Source organism: Protomyctophum parallelum, assembly GCF_964188405.1.
Source record: "Protomyctophum parallelum genome assembly, chromosome: 18".
Taxonomy (NCBI): Eukaryota; Metazoa; Chordata; class Actinopteri; order Myctophiformes; family Myctophidae; genus Protomyctophum; species Protomyctophum parallelum.
In genome coordinates, this window is record NC_139716.1 from 17,796,117 (window position 1) to 17,813,646 (window position 17,530).

At 42.8% G+C, this 17,530-nt stretch overlaps 1 protein-coding gene across 1 annotated transcript in view; it reads right to left on the reverse strand.

Moving 5' to 3' along the window:
- The window catches only part of LOC310876001 (nuclear factor 1 B-type-like), a gene marked incomplete at its 3' end in the record, with an annotated part of 107,712 nt that overhangs the window by 9,623 nt on the left and 80,559 nt on the right, over positions 1–17,530 (reverse strand). Inside the window, exons 9-11 of the mRNA XM_083789449.1 lie at positions 15,896–16,028; positions 14,153–14,235; positions 5,689–5,777 (exon numbers count right to left, since the gene is read on the reverse strand). Of these exons, the coding sequence (XP_083645575.1) occupies positions 5,689–5,777; positions 14,153–14,235; positions 15,896–16,028 (305 nt within the window). The remainder of the gene's footprint in view (positions 1–5,688; positions 5,778–14,152; positions 14,236–15,895; positions 16,029–17,530) is intronic.

Genomic DNA, 17,530 nt, shown 5'->3' on the forward strand with positions numbered 1-17,530 from the left:
CATTTCAGGAACGTTTAGAGCACAAAAAACCACAAAGCAACACCTTCCTTATAAGTTTTAGCTTAAGATAAAGTTTTGACACTTTTAAGTAAAAAACAATCGAGAGATTTGAAAAAATAGAATTATTAAATATATTTTTAAGTACTGTCAGATCATCATTGCGCAGGTCAATCAATACGGTGGATATATAGGGCCAATTCCTCTACACACACTGCAGTCGCCAAGTGGCGTTGGACGGGGGGACCCCGCATCACGGCCCTGCACGACTGCAGCATCTCCTTAAGTAACCTTCAAGATGGCCTCCCTCTCCCCCCTCTGACCAGATCTGTGCTCCCAAACTGCACTAATTCAAGTCCCTGTGAGCGCAGCCCCAGCGTACAACGTGCTCCGTTTAAGGATTAGCCCCCTCAAATTAGATTATCTAATGGCATCTTAATGGATTGCTGACCCATTTCCTGCACAATGGCAACATGCGAGCCTGGCAGCATTTTAATTTGGGGGCAGCAGCACTGCAGCAGAGCAAGACAAGATGCTCTGCATAAACCAGGAACCTAGTGCTCGCCTAACAAAAAAAACATAAAAAATTATCAAAACCCATTCCTACTGTACACAAAAAAATATTACATTGATAAAATAATCCGTTTTTATAAAGGAAATAGTGTAATGGATTCCACTATCTCGTCCAGCCATGTAACGAGCTAAAGTGAACTCAGCTGGGATCTATATTCTATCGGTGCTCGTTTGTGTGGGCTCTGCGGCAGTGTTGCCAGATTTTGCGAGAGGAATAAGCAACCAGGCCTATGACAACAATTCCAAAATAAGCGACTATAGGCCATAATTATGATCACTTTAGTTTAAACATAATATGCATCGGATATTTGAAAAGAGCCAATCTGCAAGCTAGCTCACAACACGTCGCGTCTTTGCTATTTTCAGGATCCCTGGCTAATAAGTTGTATATGCCTAAATAAATTGTATACCCTCTATAACTATAATTAAAAATTAAAAACACCTTACATATTTATCTTAGAAATAGTAGGACTCCTGTCGCAGGTTGCCCATGTGTGGTCCAGCCCTATGGATTGTGCTAATAAAATGTGTCAATAAAAAGTATTTAAAATATTGCTTTGACGCTCATATTAACCGTAGGACGTATTAAGTTGTTTTTTATTAGCACATGCATTCCATACACTCCATAGGGCTGGACCACACATGGACATATGACATCATCAACGTGCGATGGGAGCGGCACCCATTGAGTGAAAAATATACTATTTCTAGGATGAAAAAAATATTGAAGGTGTTTTTCATTCCTGATTTTGGTTATAGAGCAGGGGTTCTCAACCTTTTTGGCCGGGGACCCCGGGCATGCTTTGGCCATGTCTTTAAACCAGTGGTTCCCAAACGTTTTCACATCAAGGACCCCCAAATTGACACTAATTAGCCCGTGGACCCCCATTTGAAGAGATATGCCAGGGACCTATGAGAAGATGTGTACATCTCTAGCAGTGATTCTCAACCCATTTAATAAATGTTAAGTAAAAAACAATTGAGAGATTTGTTAATGAGAGTTATAGAAATGGACCCGCTAGGGTCCATTTTGTTCCATTTGTACACTCTCAGAGTTGCAGACCCATAAGAGTCCATTTGGTTCCAAACTATGGGAACCCCCTGGAACTCCCTCAAGGACCCCTGGGGGGTCCCCGCCGGACCCCACTTTGGGAACCACTGTTTTAAACAACTCAGGGAACTACCAATTCAATAAGCGGCTTTACAGAAAAAAAACAACACCCCCAAAGTGGCTTATAAAAAGCAGACATGGCAACCCTGCCTCAGAGAATAGGGTTCTGCTGGTCATGTCTGAGTGGAAGTACAGAGGTCTGCTGCTACAGTGGACATTCTTCACGTCTACCTCCCCTGGCCTATTAGGAGGCCTATTGAAGGGGCTCTGCTCTCTAAGTACAGTATGTGTGTGTGTGTGTGTGTGTGTGTGTGTGTGTGTGTGTGTGTGTGTGGTGTGTGTGTGTGTGCGCGTGTGTGCGTGCGTGTGTGTCCTTGTATTACTATACTTGTGTGAGAGAGGCGAATTATGTCCCCACAATTACAGCAGAATTGAGAGAAATAAAGACATTGCGAGGGAAATCCTTCCTGGTCCTCATGGTGCAAGAGAAATGGATGTTTTATGGTGTATATATTGTTTTACAGTTAGACTTACAGGAAGGTTTCAGGTTGGGTTAAGGTCAGAAATGTAGAGGTTAAATATCCATGGTCAGGCAATGAGCTTTTGATTGTTTACTGTCTTAGTGTATGATACGGTCGATGATGCTGCGTGTTTGGTCGTGTAAACTAATTGATTTATTTGTATTTGTTTATCTTGTCTATTATGTTTTTGTGCTCGTACATAATGTCCATGCATACGTATTCTGTTGTTGCTTGTGTTTGTTTTTCTGTTTATTTGTAAAAAAGAAAAATCCAAATAAAGTAGTGATCATGAAAAAAAAAAAGTAGAGGTTATGCATGATTTTATACTTAATTGGCAATGTTCTGCACAAAAAATAACAGATCTACATGAGCTAACATGTTGTGCTGCGGTGCATTATGAACGTGTAGATCTGCTATTACGTAGCACTAACATCATATCGAAAATTGTATGTCCTCACAAGCATAGTATTTCAAACATGGTGTGTGTGTGTGTGTGTGTGTGTGTGTGTGTGTGTGTGTGTGTGTGTGTGTGTGTGTGTGTGTGTGTGTGTGTGTGTGTGTGTGTGTATGTGTGTGTTGCCTGTACAAGCATGTGTCAGTATACACATACCAGCCTGTATGTTTTCCTACAGGCTGTGTGTGTGTGTGTGTGTGTGTGTGTGTGTGTGTGTGTGTATTTCCTCCTGAAGTGAGTTATACCGAGTTTGTACGTGTACACTACACACACACACACACACACACACACACACACACACACACACACACACACACACACACACTGCGCTTCCAGGGAAAAGAGACGTAACAGGAAAGGCTTAGCTCAGCTTGCTTGCTCTGCCCTGGTGATATGGTCCAGTTTTTGTCCCCAGAGAGAGAGAGAGAGAGAGAGAGAGAGGAGAGAGAGAGAGAGAGAGAGAGAGAGAGAGAGAGAGAGAGAGAGAGAGAGAGAGGGAGGGAGAGGGAGGGAGGGAGAGAGGAGGGAGGCAGAAGCCTTGAAAGTTTCTTTAAGTTAGAAAACATAAAGCCAGTAAGATTTGAACTCATGAAGTATGAACAATGGAAAAATATAGACATGCACACACACACACACACATGTACGCACGCATGCGCACACGCGCACACACACACACACACACACACACACACACACACACGCACGCGCGCCGCGCAGTCGTGCACACACACACACGCACACATATACTGTATGTAAACACGCATATGTTTGACCTGGATTGACTTGTGTGGGAGTTCTTACAGACTTTTCAACATTGTTCCGTTACTTCACGGGTGTTAATTAGTCCAAGTATTTAGCATCAGAGAAAAAGCCCCTTCGTTAAACTCCTATTATCGCGGGTATGTTTGAAAAACAACATCATTTTGGCTTCATAATCGATCTGTCAGCGGAGCGCAACAAAACAAAATGGTAATGAGTGTTATTGAATATGTTAATAAAATAAAAGAATAAAGGAGAGAGAGTCTAATAGTCATCGCTGTCACGTGCACCGTGCAGAATAACAGGCCGTCTAATTAAAACTCTTGTGTTTCACTATCAGCAAAAGTCAAAATGTAGCAGCTGCTCAACCCAACCAAAGCCACCAAAAACCAATAAACACACACACACACACACACACACACACACACACACACACACACACACACACACACACACACACACACACGCACACACACGCACATCACACGCACATCACACACGCGCGCACGCACAAGTGAGGTAAACAAACAACCGACCAAGCAGAGAGAAATGTGAGAATAACAGACAAATAGGGACAGAAAAAAAGGGAAAGAGAATGCTATAGAAAGAAAGAAGGAACAAGATAATAATGTGTGTGATATCCCATAGAATGAAGAGCCTTCGCTTCAAGGTAGCCATTTTCTTCCCCCGTTAACCCTAATGAAAGCCATGACGTCATCCCACGACTTCAAAGGGCCTGTGACAGCCAATCACAGTCCAGTAAGTAACAAGCCAGAGAAATAGCATTTCTATGTACTAATGTAACAGTGGTTCCCAAACTTTTTCATGTCAAGGACCCCTAAATCGACATGTATTAGCCCACGGACCCCCATTTGAAAAGGTATATATGCCAGGGAGTCGGGACCCCCATAAGAGAAGACTTTTAGTACGGCTCTAGCAGTGATTCTCAACCATTTTCATTATCAAGCACCCCCAGTTGGACCTGCATTATAGGCCCCCGTTTAATGGCACTTCTATCTCGGGGACCCCCCATTTATATCGTATAAGATCAATGTTCATTTAAAATTAACATTGAGAGATACATTGAGAGTTACAGTCCCATAAGGAGTCGATTTGGTTCCAAACTATAATTTAGCTGGGGACCCCCTGGAACTCCCTCAAGGACCCCTGGGGGTCACCACTTTGGGACCCACTGTACTAAAACAAAAGTCAGCATCGTCTTTACTGATAGGGAACATTGTTCTAAACAGTGAAGAGAAAGACATGTATCAGAAATGTTTACATACTTGTAGTTGTACGTGTGTGTGTGCGTGTGTGTGTGCGTGCGTGCGTGCGTGCATGCGTGTGTGCATGTGAGCGTGTGTGTATGTGTGCATGCGTGTCCGAGAGCTTGCATCTGTGGCCACAGGCATTTGCAAATCTACACAAGCGTGCCTTTACCTCGATGCACACACATACACATGTATGCGTGTCTGTACTTGCACGCGTGTAAACATTGTACGTGTGCGTGTGTGTGTGTGTGTGTGTGTGTGTTGCATTGCATGCGCTAAAGACATAGATAGAGGCAGAGTGACAGAGATGAGAGAGGGAGAAAGGGAGGGAGGAGAAGGGTGGGAAACTGTGTTGATTTTGACAGCATATTTTGATTTTAGTTTTAGTCGTTGTCTCTTGAATAGTCTTCATTTAGTCACCTGGAATGTTTTAGTGTTAGTCTAGTTTTAGTCGACTAAACATCATAAGATTTTAGTCGACTACAGTTGATTCAGTCGTATTTTGGCGGGCCTTGACGCCATCGTAATGGCTGATTTTACACATGCTGAAAATAGCTCTATATGATAGCTCTACAATAGTTCTACAAGATCGCTGTGAGCTTGTAGATCTGCTATTTTCAGCATACAACCAAGTGTAAAATGACTCATACTGGATCTCTAGTCCCTTCCTAGACTTTTTCTAGTTTTTATTTGTTGACGAAATTGTCAACATATATAATTAGTCTTAGCTTTTAGTCCTCAATAGCTTAGTTTCCGTTTTCGTCCGTGCAAAAAGTTAGTCGACGATTTTGTTTGTTTGTGTGTCATAGTTAGTAGTCGACGAAATCAACACTTGTGGGAAGAGAGAGGGAGAGAGAGAGAGAGAGGGGGAGAGAGGGGGAGAGAGAGAGGGGGGGGGAGAGGGGGAGAGAGAGAGAGAGAGGGGAGAGGGGGAGAGAGAGAGAGAGAGAGGGGGAGAGAGAGAGGGGGAGGAGGAGAAGAAGGAATGAAAGAAAAGGTTACCTTTGCCAAGTAATCCCCAATGTGTCGTCAGTGCCACTGGGGCCATAATGCCTGCCGTTTTGAGTCACGCTCCAGTCACACTTCCTCAGCTGTCAATTGAAACCTAGCAGTCAGATCACTGATGCCATCACAAGGTCTAATACTATCAGAACTACAGTATAGTAAACAACATGCATGCAGAAACAAACAAGCACCTCTATAGCACACATATATATGGGCTCCATTTTCCTCACCGTCCTTAAAACTTCTTTGCCTTTTTGTACTATTTTGAAAAACATTTTTGAATAGTTCAACTGGCCAGTCTACATTGACACGTTGTGAGCTTGTAGACTGGCCGTTTAACTATTCAAAAATGTTTTGCAAAATAGTAAAAAAAAAAGGCAAACAAGTTTAGGCATAAGGGGTTTAGCGGTGACGAGAATGGAGCCCATAGTCCTAGATATAGACAAGAGAACCTCGCCACTATATATATGCCCCGCCGCTATACCACTATAGCCATTATTAGAATGTCATATTTTTTTATAGTATGTAAAAAAAATAAAAAAGGACTCAATTGGCATTATTCAGCGGATACAATTGTATATAATGTATTCACAGATTAACGAGTTAAATAGTTGAATTGATATACTGTATATATATATATATAGTCGACTAAAATAAAATATGTTATACTTTAGCTATTGAAAAATAGCAGATCTACAAGCTCATAGCGCAGCACCGAGTGCCGCGCTACGAGCTTGTAGGTCTGCAATTTTTGGGGAAAAAAAAAAAATATATATATATATATATACCTGTATAAACAGACAAAAAAACATGCAATCACAATTAGTAGTAAAAATCTAACCTGGAAGTCAAAAAAGGGGTTAGTTAGATTAGTTGGAAAATGTGAGTGGTTTCATCTTGGCAATTGTTCATCTGTATGGCTATACTGTTCTTGTTGTTCTTGTATTATTATTATTTTTTGTTTGCATATAATAGCCTGCCTGTGGGCCCATTGCAGTCCACTGGGCACATGCATCCAGTCGATATTTATTGTTTGACCGTAAGCGTGCGGTCAGATTTAGCATGGATTATGCATGCCCGAGAGCATGCCAAGTTTTTTCATTAGCTAACTGATTTTATTGATTAGCAGTCAAGACAACAATGAAGTTAGATAACACACACACACACGAGCACACACACACACACACACACACACGATTGCACGCACGCACGCACAAACGCACGCACGAGCACACACACACACACACACACACACACGCCTCGCCAACCCTACAGATTACAAATCACTGGAACATAAAGCCACACACACACGCAGAATGCGTCTCCAGCTTTGCATGCATTATGCGGACGCACGTGTCCGCAATCCAGCTGAGAGCTACCTCTGCCAATACCGAGCTAACCTTGCCCTGTGGTCAACGCATTCATTTGGTAAATGCACCGGGAAGGGGGGGGGGGGAGAAAACCTGCACCGCTTGCAGTCTGTGCTCGGCAGCGGACAGTGTGTAGAGGCTCCTAAGAGGTTTTTAATCAGATATAATGCTCATGCTGAATATTCAAAACCCATTTACCGCGGTCAAGAATCACGTTCCTTCTCCCTACAAAACACCTGGGCATTTTTCTACTGATTGCCATACTTACATTTAATGATTGATCCCCCCCCCCCGCCCTTAGATTTTGCATATAAGATGTTATCAAGGAAATAAGAGCAAAAGAGGGGCACTGCAGGGGGCACATATTTTAACCAGAAATACACAGTAAAGTACACACTAAATGGAACACTAAATGTTGCATTTATTCATAAAGGTAAATGTGTTTGGTCTATAATAGGATATGAATAACATGCATGTAAGTCTGCAGAGGAAATAGATCTTGAAAATATCATTGCACACTAAACTGTGAGAGCCCTGCACGCCTGGTGACAAAGCACGTTTCTTTGCGTCTATATTTAACCAACCGCTTCATCGCATGACAGCGTGGCAAGGAGGGAAAATAGCTGATCTACAATCTCACATCGCCGCACGACATCGGCGTACAGTACGACTGGGGGTAGGAATTAAGCACACACAAGAGAGGCCCGGGCGATTTTAAATAATAATAATGACATGCCCCAAAAATAGGGGATGCCAGGGTTTTTGTGGTTAACCCACAGAGACAGGCTCCCCCCACCTCTAACCCATTCTGAACGGGAACCCCTTTTGGTGTTTTAAGCATTATGTTATACTTTAGCTACTGAAAAATAGCATATCTACAAGCTCATGCGCTTGTAGGTATCTATTCTTTTTAGGTAGCTATTTCTGAAAAATCGTTCAAATGTGCCTCTTCTTTCAGAGCGATTTTTTTTAACTTCTTGGGGGGAGTCCCTGGAACAACATATTTTCAGACGGGGGTCGGCGGCCTATTACATATAATTTTTGGAGGTCCTTGACATGAAATATTGAGAACCAATGACACAGAAACACGAGTTTTTATCAGAAAATTGTCATGTTTTAGAAGACTTTTATTTCGACGTCAGGCCTTAAATGGAATAAAACATGCACGCGCGCCACTCCCGCGCACTCCAGCACACTCCCTTTTTTTTAAACAAAAGCTTCGAGGGGGGAAAAAAATGTGCCCGGCTGGGCCTTCTTACGCCCTCCCCTCCCCTCCCCTCCCCTCCACTTCCCATGCCCCGCTCTGTGCCACCGCTCCTTGAGGGGGGCTTCGCCATCTGTCCGCTGGCACTGGCAGATCAGAGCTGGGCAACATGGGCAGAGGAGAGGAGGAGGGGAAGAGGAGAGGAGAGGAGAGGGAGCCCGGGAACGCTATATAGCAAACAGATGCGGGCAGATTGTGGATTAGGATTCTTCCTTAGATAATACCAAATGACATCTGATCACATATCTAGCCCCCCCTGCCCCCCCCAACCCCTGCCCCCCCCCCTCCGTGGAACCAACCACCGTCTTGGTGGCATCCCCCCCCCCCCCCCCCCCAATCCCCCCCCTCCGTGGAACGGAACAGGGGAGATGAATGGAGGGTTTTCACACGTTCGCTGCTTGAGAATTGCAGAGCAGGTGCGAGAGTGTTGTTGTTTTACTCTCTCTCTCTCTCTCTCTCTCTCTCTCCATTTCCCCTCCCTCTCTCTCAGTGTGTGTGTGTGTGTGTGTGTGTATGTTTTACACGTGGAAATGTATACAGATAGAGTGATAACAACAGTGAATAATTATTAATATGATTATTAATAATTTCTTTCTTTTTTAAGACCTGTAGTATTGACCTTAAACATAATATTCTACAATAATCTTACTTCTGTGTTTTTCTTACATCTTACATTTGGAAGGGGATATTTGGAAGCTCTCCGATGTATTATCAATACACTGAGTGCCCATGAATGAAATTCTCTTGTAGAGGCTATATTCTGACGCTTTCTTTAACTTATATATTTTTTTAAACGCAGCGAGTCATCAACTGTATCCGTTTGCAGAGAAAAATGGATGCAGCGTAAGGCCAACCTCCCATCCATCAGCCACAGACACATTATAGACAAAGAGTGGACTCTCACTCTCCTGATGCATTCTGGGACATCCCCGATGCTGACCACGCGTGAAACGCGATGCCTCGCTCATCGCTGAAACTCATATGTCTCATGCAGGCAGGCAGGCAGGCGCGTCCCCGTCTCGCTTCGTCCCGGCCCCAGCCAAACAAAAGGTCTCGGGTGCGAGTGGAAGTGTCAATATGTCCTCATGGATCCCCACATAATAAATATGCCATTGCGGGAGAGCTGACAATGACGGAGTGTTGGGTGACAGTGTGTTTATACTCCTGGGGGACCTGTCTCTGTGTCGGGCCGATCCAAAACGGCCTCACTCCCTTGGCTCTAAATCATAACCAGGCAAAACAAAACGAGAACTGTGACACTTAAGCAGTGTCCATTTCGTCTGCCAATACTATGGCGAAAAGTGTTCGTCGACTATACCTTTTTTCACTGACGATAACTAAATGGAAACTAAATTAAAACTAAGCTACTGTACGATGACTAAAACTGAGACTAAATATGTTGACAATTTCGTCAACAAATAAAAAGTAGACTAAAATGTTAGGAAGGGAGTCAAGGGACTAGTGGACAGTCATTTTACACTTTGTTGTATGCAGAAAATAGCAGATCTACAAGCTCATGTGTCGCAGCGGCTATTTTCAGCAAGTGTAAAATCAGTCATTACGACGGCATCAAGGCCTGCCAAAATACATTTTAGTTGACTAAATCAACTGTAGATTTAGTCGACTAAAACCTTATGTTATTTAGTCGACTGAAACTAGACTAGACGAACACAAAAACATTCCAGGTGACTAAAACTAAATGCAAACTATTCAAAAGACTGTGACTAAAACTAAAATCAAAAGTTTGCTGTCAAAATCAACACTGCAGGTGAGAAGCAACGATGAATAACTGAACTGAACAGTACTACTGTACTCCAGGGCCAACTATTTATTGATTTGGGAGAGATGGTGCTTAACAATAACTTGGCCACAAAGAGACTATTGTTGGATTATGGACGGTCACATTCTCCTGTTGAATTCTTTAGCTGCCGGCAGCAGGTGTGAATGTAAACACATCTAACCTATTGTGCCAGTCCGTAGTTAGGCTTAAATAATTTAGCTTGAAGGTCATTTTTCCATGAGAGGGCTTACACAGGATCACAGTACGCCTCGATAAGATGACTCTTTTAAGACGCATCAGTGCTTAGATATCAGCGGCCAATTACATATAATTTCTGGGGGTCCTTGACATGAAATAGTTTGAGAACCACTGATACAGAAACATAAGGGGTTTATCATGATTTAGAAGACATTTTGTAGAATCTGGTCTCAGTCTTAAATGGGTGAATATAATGTGTTTGCCTGTGGACTGTAATCCATTGGTCCACACAGGGACCAAAATCTGGCTAGTCGTGCAACGTTGCTCCGATCACAGCCAAAAGAAACAGAGTTTTTGTGTTCCGCTGATAGAAGTAGCAGCACTACTAGAAAATGTGAAGGACTGAATTGTTTTTTTCCGGGCCAAGTGGGAATTTATCTTTCTCCTCCTTCCATCCTGGAAGCATATAAGAAGCATCCTAACACCTTTCTCCGCCCACATTTTCCCGCCTGTGCCCTACCTTTAACCAAACTAGGAAGAGAGAGAGACAGAGAGAGAATTAGGGCTGTGAATCTTTGGCTGTCCCACGATTCTTGGAGTCACGATTCAATTCAACTCGATTCTCAATCCAAAAACTTTTTTCTTTTAATTCGAAAGCATTTTCTTTCCAGATTCAAAACGATTCTTTATTCAAAATGATTCTCGATTCAATACATAGGATTTCATCACAATCTACTCCAGGCAACTGAAGTGACTAATACTAAAGTAACTTGAAAATGACTGAAGACATGATGTTTACTGTGATTAGAGTGAGCTTACATTTCATATCACAATCGCCATGTAGTGAAAACTCCTGTAACTGTAAACAGAAAAATAAATAAAAAAATATATATTTTTTCTTTTTTTGGAAATTATGAATCGATTTTGAATCGTTCCTAACGGGAATCGCAATTCTAATTCAAATCGAATTTTGTTGACACCCCTAGAGAGAACGCCAGAGAGAGAGAGAGGGAGAAAGAGAGAGAGAGAGAGAGAAACTGAGAGAGAAAAAAAAAGGGGAGAGAAAAGTGTGGCGAGGAGAGAAACCCAGCGATCATTATGTAGCCGCGTTGCAGATGCATTCAATTAGTTGTGGTTGGAACAGCCTTGGCCTGCGACCAGGATACTCAACGAGAAGCGGGTGGGGGGGAAGAAGGAACACCCGTTCAAACGGCACAGTCCAAAAACCTTAATCCATTCTGGGCGGGCGGGAACCCCTTTTTGGAGTTTAAAGAAATCGTGTCATGCTTTAGCTATTGAAAAAAATACAAAATAAAAATCTACAAGCTCGTAGCGCGGCACCGAGTGCCACGCTACGAGCTTGCAGGTATGCTATTTTTTTAGAGTTTTTAACTCATATATTTGCTTCTGGGGGGGTCCCTGGAACAACATATTTTCAGATGGGGGGGTCGGAGGCCAATTACATATATTTTTGGGGGTCCTTGACATGAAAACGTTTGAGAACCACTGACATAGAAACGTGCGTTTTTCAAGAAAACTGTCCGGATTTAGAAGACATGTTGTAGAATCAGGTCTAAATGGGTTAAACACAGCACTGCACTCACACAACGAGGACCCGTATACTGTACTGTACACCGTATATACGTGCAGTATACTAGTATATACATACACGTGTGTGTGTGTGTGTGGGTTCACGCACTCACATGTGCATTCTTCTCTTTCTCAGTCAGACACGCTCAGCTTCCCTGCGCTAACATTACCGCTAGGGTGTCCGACGTCCGTGCGAGCGAGGGCAAGCCACAGAAAGCATTATCTTGACGTGCTGTTACAGTAAGTGAGGGAGTGTGTTGGCTGTGAGTGCGTGCGCGCGCGAGCGTGTGTGTCTGTGTGTGTGTGTGTGTGTGTGTGTGTGTATCTGCATGTGCTGGAATATACCCATCCATCATGTAGCGGTGACCACACAAAGACAGTGCATTTCCTATCTTGGCAAACTAATTTAATTCGTTTTATTTTTATTTTTACTGTGAGACTGTGGAGCTGCAAGCATTTAGTGATATTATGAATGTACATAAAAGATTAAAAAAAAAATGTATTGTTTTCAGAAATCCGCTCCCAATTATAAATATTACAAAATATGTCAAATGTAATTACTCGTTGCTGGCATGAAGGGAAAAAAAACATTCGCCCCTACAACAACACCTCTCTATCACTTTTGAATGAAAACCTGTCAAATTTGATGCACAGCGATATGTTACACGTTGTTACACATGTTACACGTTCTCCCTCGTTCCAGGAATCAGAAGCCAATATTCCGACATCCTCCTCCTGAGCCAGCGATGCTGACCCAGGTCTCTCTCTCTCAGACTGCTGTCATAAGCTGGTCTGTGGGGCTGCTTGCTCAGGACACTGAGATTGTGCTATAGGCCCCGAATCTGAAACGCCTGCCAATAATCAGACCATACGGCTAGACTAGACTAGAGCACAGCGTATAGGTCGTCGTCACGCCAGACTGACCAGACCCCCCCCCCCCCCGGGAGGGCATTGTTGATTTCGTCGAACTAATACTACGACGAAAAATGTCCGTCGACTATACCTTTTTGACCACTGACGAAAACTAAATGGAAACTAAATGAAAACTAAGCTATGAACTAAGCTATGATGACTAAAATAATGACTAAAATGTTGGGAAGGGACTAGTGGACAAGATATCCAGTATAAGTCATTGTACACTTGGTTGCATGCTGAAAATAGCTGAGCTTGCAGATCCGCTATTTTCAGCAAGTGTAAAATCAGTCATTATGACGGCATCAAGGCCTGGCAAAATACATTTTGGTCGACTAAAATCCTATGATGTTTAGTCGACTAAAACTAGACTCAAGGTCATTACACACTGGCGAATTAGCGACGCGATGCGAATAAGCGATCTGAAAATGCGAAATATTGCATGTTGCAGTTCGCCTGCGAATCTCTGCAAAATACGACACCAGAGCGAACAAATAAAAGCGAAAACGGTCGCATTTTCGCACATTCGCACATTCGCCACTGATGTGGAAGCTTGCATGGACTTCAATTGTTTTTTTTTAAATGCGAATTATTCGCACAAATATATCGCGTCGCTAATTCGCCAGTGTGTAATGACCTTAACACTTAGACATTCCAGGTGACTAAAACGAAATGAACACTATTCAAGCGACCTATGACAAAAACTACAAAAAAATCAATATGCTGTCAAAATCAACACTGCTGTGTTGGCTACAAGGCGCAGCAGTAATCCCACTAAAAACGACCTGCTGGATATTATTTGCACACGCGTGTGTGTTCTCACTGTGCCGAGCCAAATGTTCTCTTCATAGTCAGTAGTAGCCGTGTTTAATTAATAGGAATGATCATAATAGTTTAAAATGTGGCTTTGATCAATACAAGGTTGAAATACTATGTACAGACACAAGGAAGTAAGAAATTAGAATAGTGGAACACTGACTAACTCAACCTGAAAACATTGTGAAATGATGTGCCGTCTTCATGCAATAAGCCTCACACGATTTGCAAGAAGGTGTGGGGCATTCTATAATGCCTGATTTCATCCTCTAAGGATTCATAGCTGGAAGTATTCTGATCTGGGGGATCAACATTTAAAGACGTCCTACTTATCAGCCTCGAGCGTACACTACAGCGATGTCTTCCAAAGGGACAGGGGTGGTTTTTAGGGGGATTTCAAGATCTTATGGAGAAGGAGGGAGGGTGGGGGTTCGGGAGGGGGTGTGACAGGAGAAGATGAAGGGGAAGAGGAGGAGGAGGAGGAGGAGATGAGAGCGGGTGGTGTCGGAGGGGAGCGCGCCGTGATCTCACCTGCTGCTGGTGAAGGAACGCTGGGTCCCTGGGGCTGAGGCCGACGAAACGATTAGCCGTCGGAGTGCCAGGGGCTGAGTAGCCTGTGGGGGAGAAGAGGAACGCATGCCGGATGACAACACAGTCACACAAAGCCAACACATCCAGAACTCCCACAGTCTGTCGTCGTCTGCTTGCCCACCTACTGCGGTGGCACTATTGCATTATACTCCAGACCATTTTTACTGAGGGTGCTGGAAGGGAGCTTGACTTAACCCATTTTCGACGGGAACACCTTTTGGTGTTTTAAGCATTATGTTATACTTGCACTGAGCTTGTAGGTATTTTTGAAAAATCGTGAAAATGTGGCACAAATCTTTGAATATATATTCTTTCAGAGCAAACGTTTTTAACTCAAATCTTTGCTATGGAGAAGTCCCTGGAACAATAACAACATATTTTCTGATGGGGGTTGGCGGCCAATTACATATATTTTTGGGGTTCCTTGACATGACAATGTTTGAGAACGACATAGAAACATATTTCAGAAAACTGTCAGGATTTAGAAGACAATTGTAGAATCGTCCTCAGGTCTAAAGAGGTGTCCCTGTTTTATCCCGTAAAAACACACAACTGGCAATATGTTAGCAATAATGCAGCCAATAATGCCGCAGGATGAAATGAGAGAGACAGTGAACTTAATGAAATAAGTCATTGAAAGAACTTAACAACTTGAATGCCAGGTCCATTCTTTTGGTTGAGCTTTTCTTGGGGGTTCTATAGGGGGGGTGCTATGGGCTTCTATCATGGCTATACCCATCGAAAGAAAATTATTTAGAAGATTTTAGAGTTTGTTTCCCCTCTTTTCTTTTTCACCCCCCCCCTCTCTTTTGCCTGCTTGCAACTGCCTCCGGTCCCTGTGTGTCTCTGCGGCGCTGCCTCCACCATCTCAGATTTCCTACTGTCTATCTCAATAAAGACAATAATAAATACCAAGGGGTGGGTGTGTGTGTTGTATTGAATAGCACAGTTGTACGGGTGTTCTGTTACAGCAATGTTTCTCGACCGGCGGTCACGGACCGTGGATGACTAGCATGATTACAGGTGGTCCAGGGGGATAGGTTATAAAATAATATATTGTACCTTTGTTAAATCTATAAAAAAATATATGTTCAAATAATATTTAATTTCAAGTTCATCATATAACTGCCGTAATAGGCATAGTGTGGGGGGGAAAAAAAGCTTGAAAAATGCAATGCGACACACTGAGCTTATTGAGTGGCCATTTTATAGTATTATAGTATTATTTTAAGTATAAATACTGTATTGGTTAGTGTTTTCAAGGCACGTATAGCCTGTTCTCCAGATAAGCTCTGATATACAGTAAATCCATGCGTCCATCGTTCTCTCCACTGTCACATTCCGAGAGGGTCGATGCTGCCCGTTCCAATCAATCAATAAATAAAACATAAATGACTGGGTTATAACTTCTTATATATATATATATATATATATATATATATATATATATATATATATATATTTATATATATATATATATATTTATACATACAACAACAGTACACACATAGTTTGTTGTGAGGAGGCGGTGGGGTGGTTCTTGAGGATTGTTTAAAAGATTGCTAGTGGTCAGAGTGTGATGGTGGATGATGCTGGAGTGGGTGGTGTGGGTGGGTGGTGTGGGTGGTGTGGGTGGGTGGTGTGGGTGGTGTGGGTGGTGTGGGTGGGTGGTGTGCGACTCACCTTCTGATGTGGTGATGGGCTTAGTGTCAGGCATGGAGAGAGAGACAGGTCGTACAGCGCCGTGGTGCGGAGAGGGAGCCAGTACCGGGGTGAAGTGTCCTGGTACCTTGCCTACCTGGCCACTGCTGTTGGGCTGCGCGAGGGGCACAAAGATACATAAGACTCCATTAACACTCTGACTACTATTCACCATGATTTGCCCCGAGTTCATTCATTGTAGAACACTTTCGCTGCGATTTAATCCACGTTTTTAATCAGTTTTGAGTCATACTGGTCTCAGGTCTCAATGGGTTTAAAATGTGATTCATCCCTCCGGGAGAAAATGTGAGAGAGAGAGAGAGAGAGAGAGAGAGAGAGAGAGAGAGAGATAGAGAGAGAGAGAGAGGATAGTTGTTTAGAGTTAACATTAGAGAAAGTAGGAATGCTAAAAGTTTAAACATCAAAGTACCGAAACAATGCAATTCATCAGTAAACAATATCCTGAAATGGTAGTCCTATACTTATCATTGGTATTCACATACTCACCTTTTTATCATAATCTAGCTGACCATTTAATTCCACAAAAATAATTTGATCGCTTAGGAAATGAACGATAACATCTGTGGGGTTTGACATACTACACTGACGAAGACAGCATCTTAGCATAACGATGAAGACATTGATGATGAATTTTCGCCGTGGCGACTTGGTGAACTGGAGAGTTCTCCGGTATTCATATAAACTCTGCTTCATCAGGTCTGTCTAAAGAGACACAGAAACAAAGAGCGACTAGAACGGGATATGCCAAGCGGCTCATGAGACGGATTTGGAGCCACACGGTGCTACAGCCATGTTGGGTATACCTATACTATGAGGTGCTGAGTCAGCATAAAAACACCCCAAACAGACGTTCTTCATAGTTATAGCTGTTTTAACCCTAGAACACTAAAAACACGGATTTTCACCGATTATATTTTTGTCATTTTCATCATGTTGCTGATGTTATTTTCAGATGGGGGTCGGCAGCCAAATACATATAAGTCTGGGGGTCCTTGACATGAAATATTGAGCACCACTGATATAGAAACATGGGTATTTCAGAAAACTGTCATGATTTAGAAGACATTTATTTAATTTTGATGTCCGGCCTAAATGGGTTAAAATACAGTATACCCATGTGTAGTGATGGTGTAACAAAAAATATGATTAGTGTTCTAGGGTTAAACAAGTGAACCCGGCAAAAAAATGGGGATTTTAGTGACATTCAGTCACAAAACGGTCACACTATAACACTCGGGGGGGTCAAGGAGCTACAATAGGTCCACACTCACTGAGGATGGATTTCCTACATGATTTTAAACAATGATTTTAATGGTACTCCTAAATGGAATTTAGGAGGAGTGAGGCATGAAAGAAAGACAGAGAAAGACAGAGAAAGAGAGAGAGAGAGAGAGAGAGAGAGAGAGAGAGAGAGAGAGAGAGAGAGAGAGATGCATAGAGTGACCTCTTAGAATTGGGTATGAATGTGCATGTCGGAGCGAGAGAGCCAGAGATACATACAGAGAGAAAGAGAGAGAGAGAGACAGAGAGAGAACATGGGGAGTGAGAAGTATAAAGGATGCTAGTGGGAGCTACTCTTTCAGACTGGAGACTGTC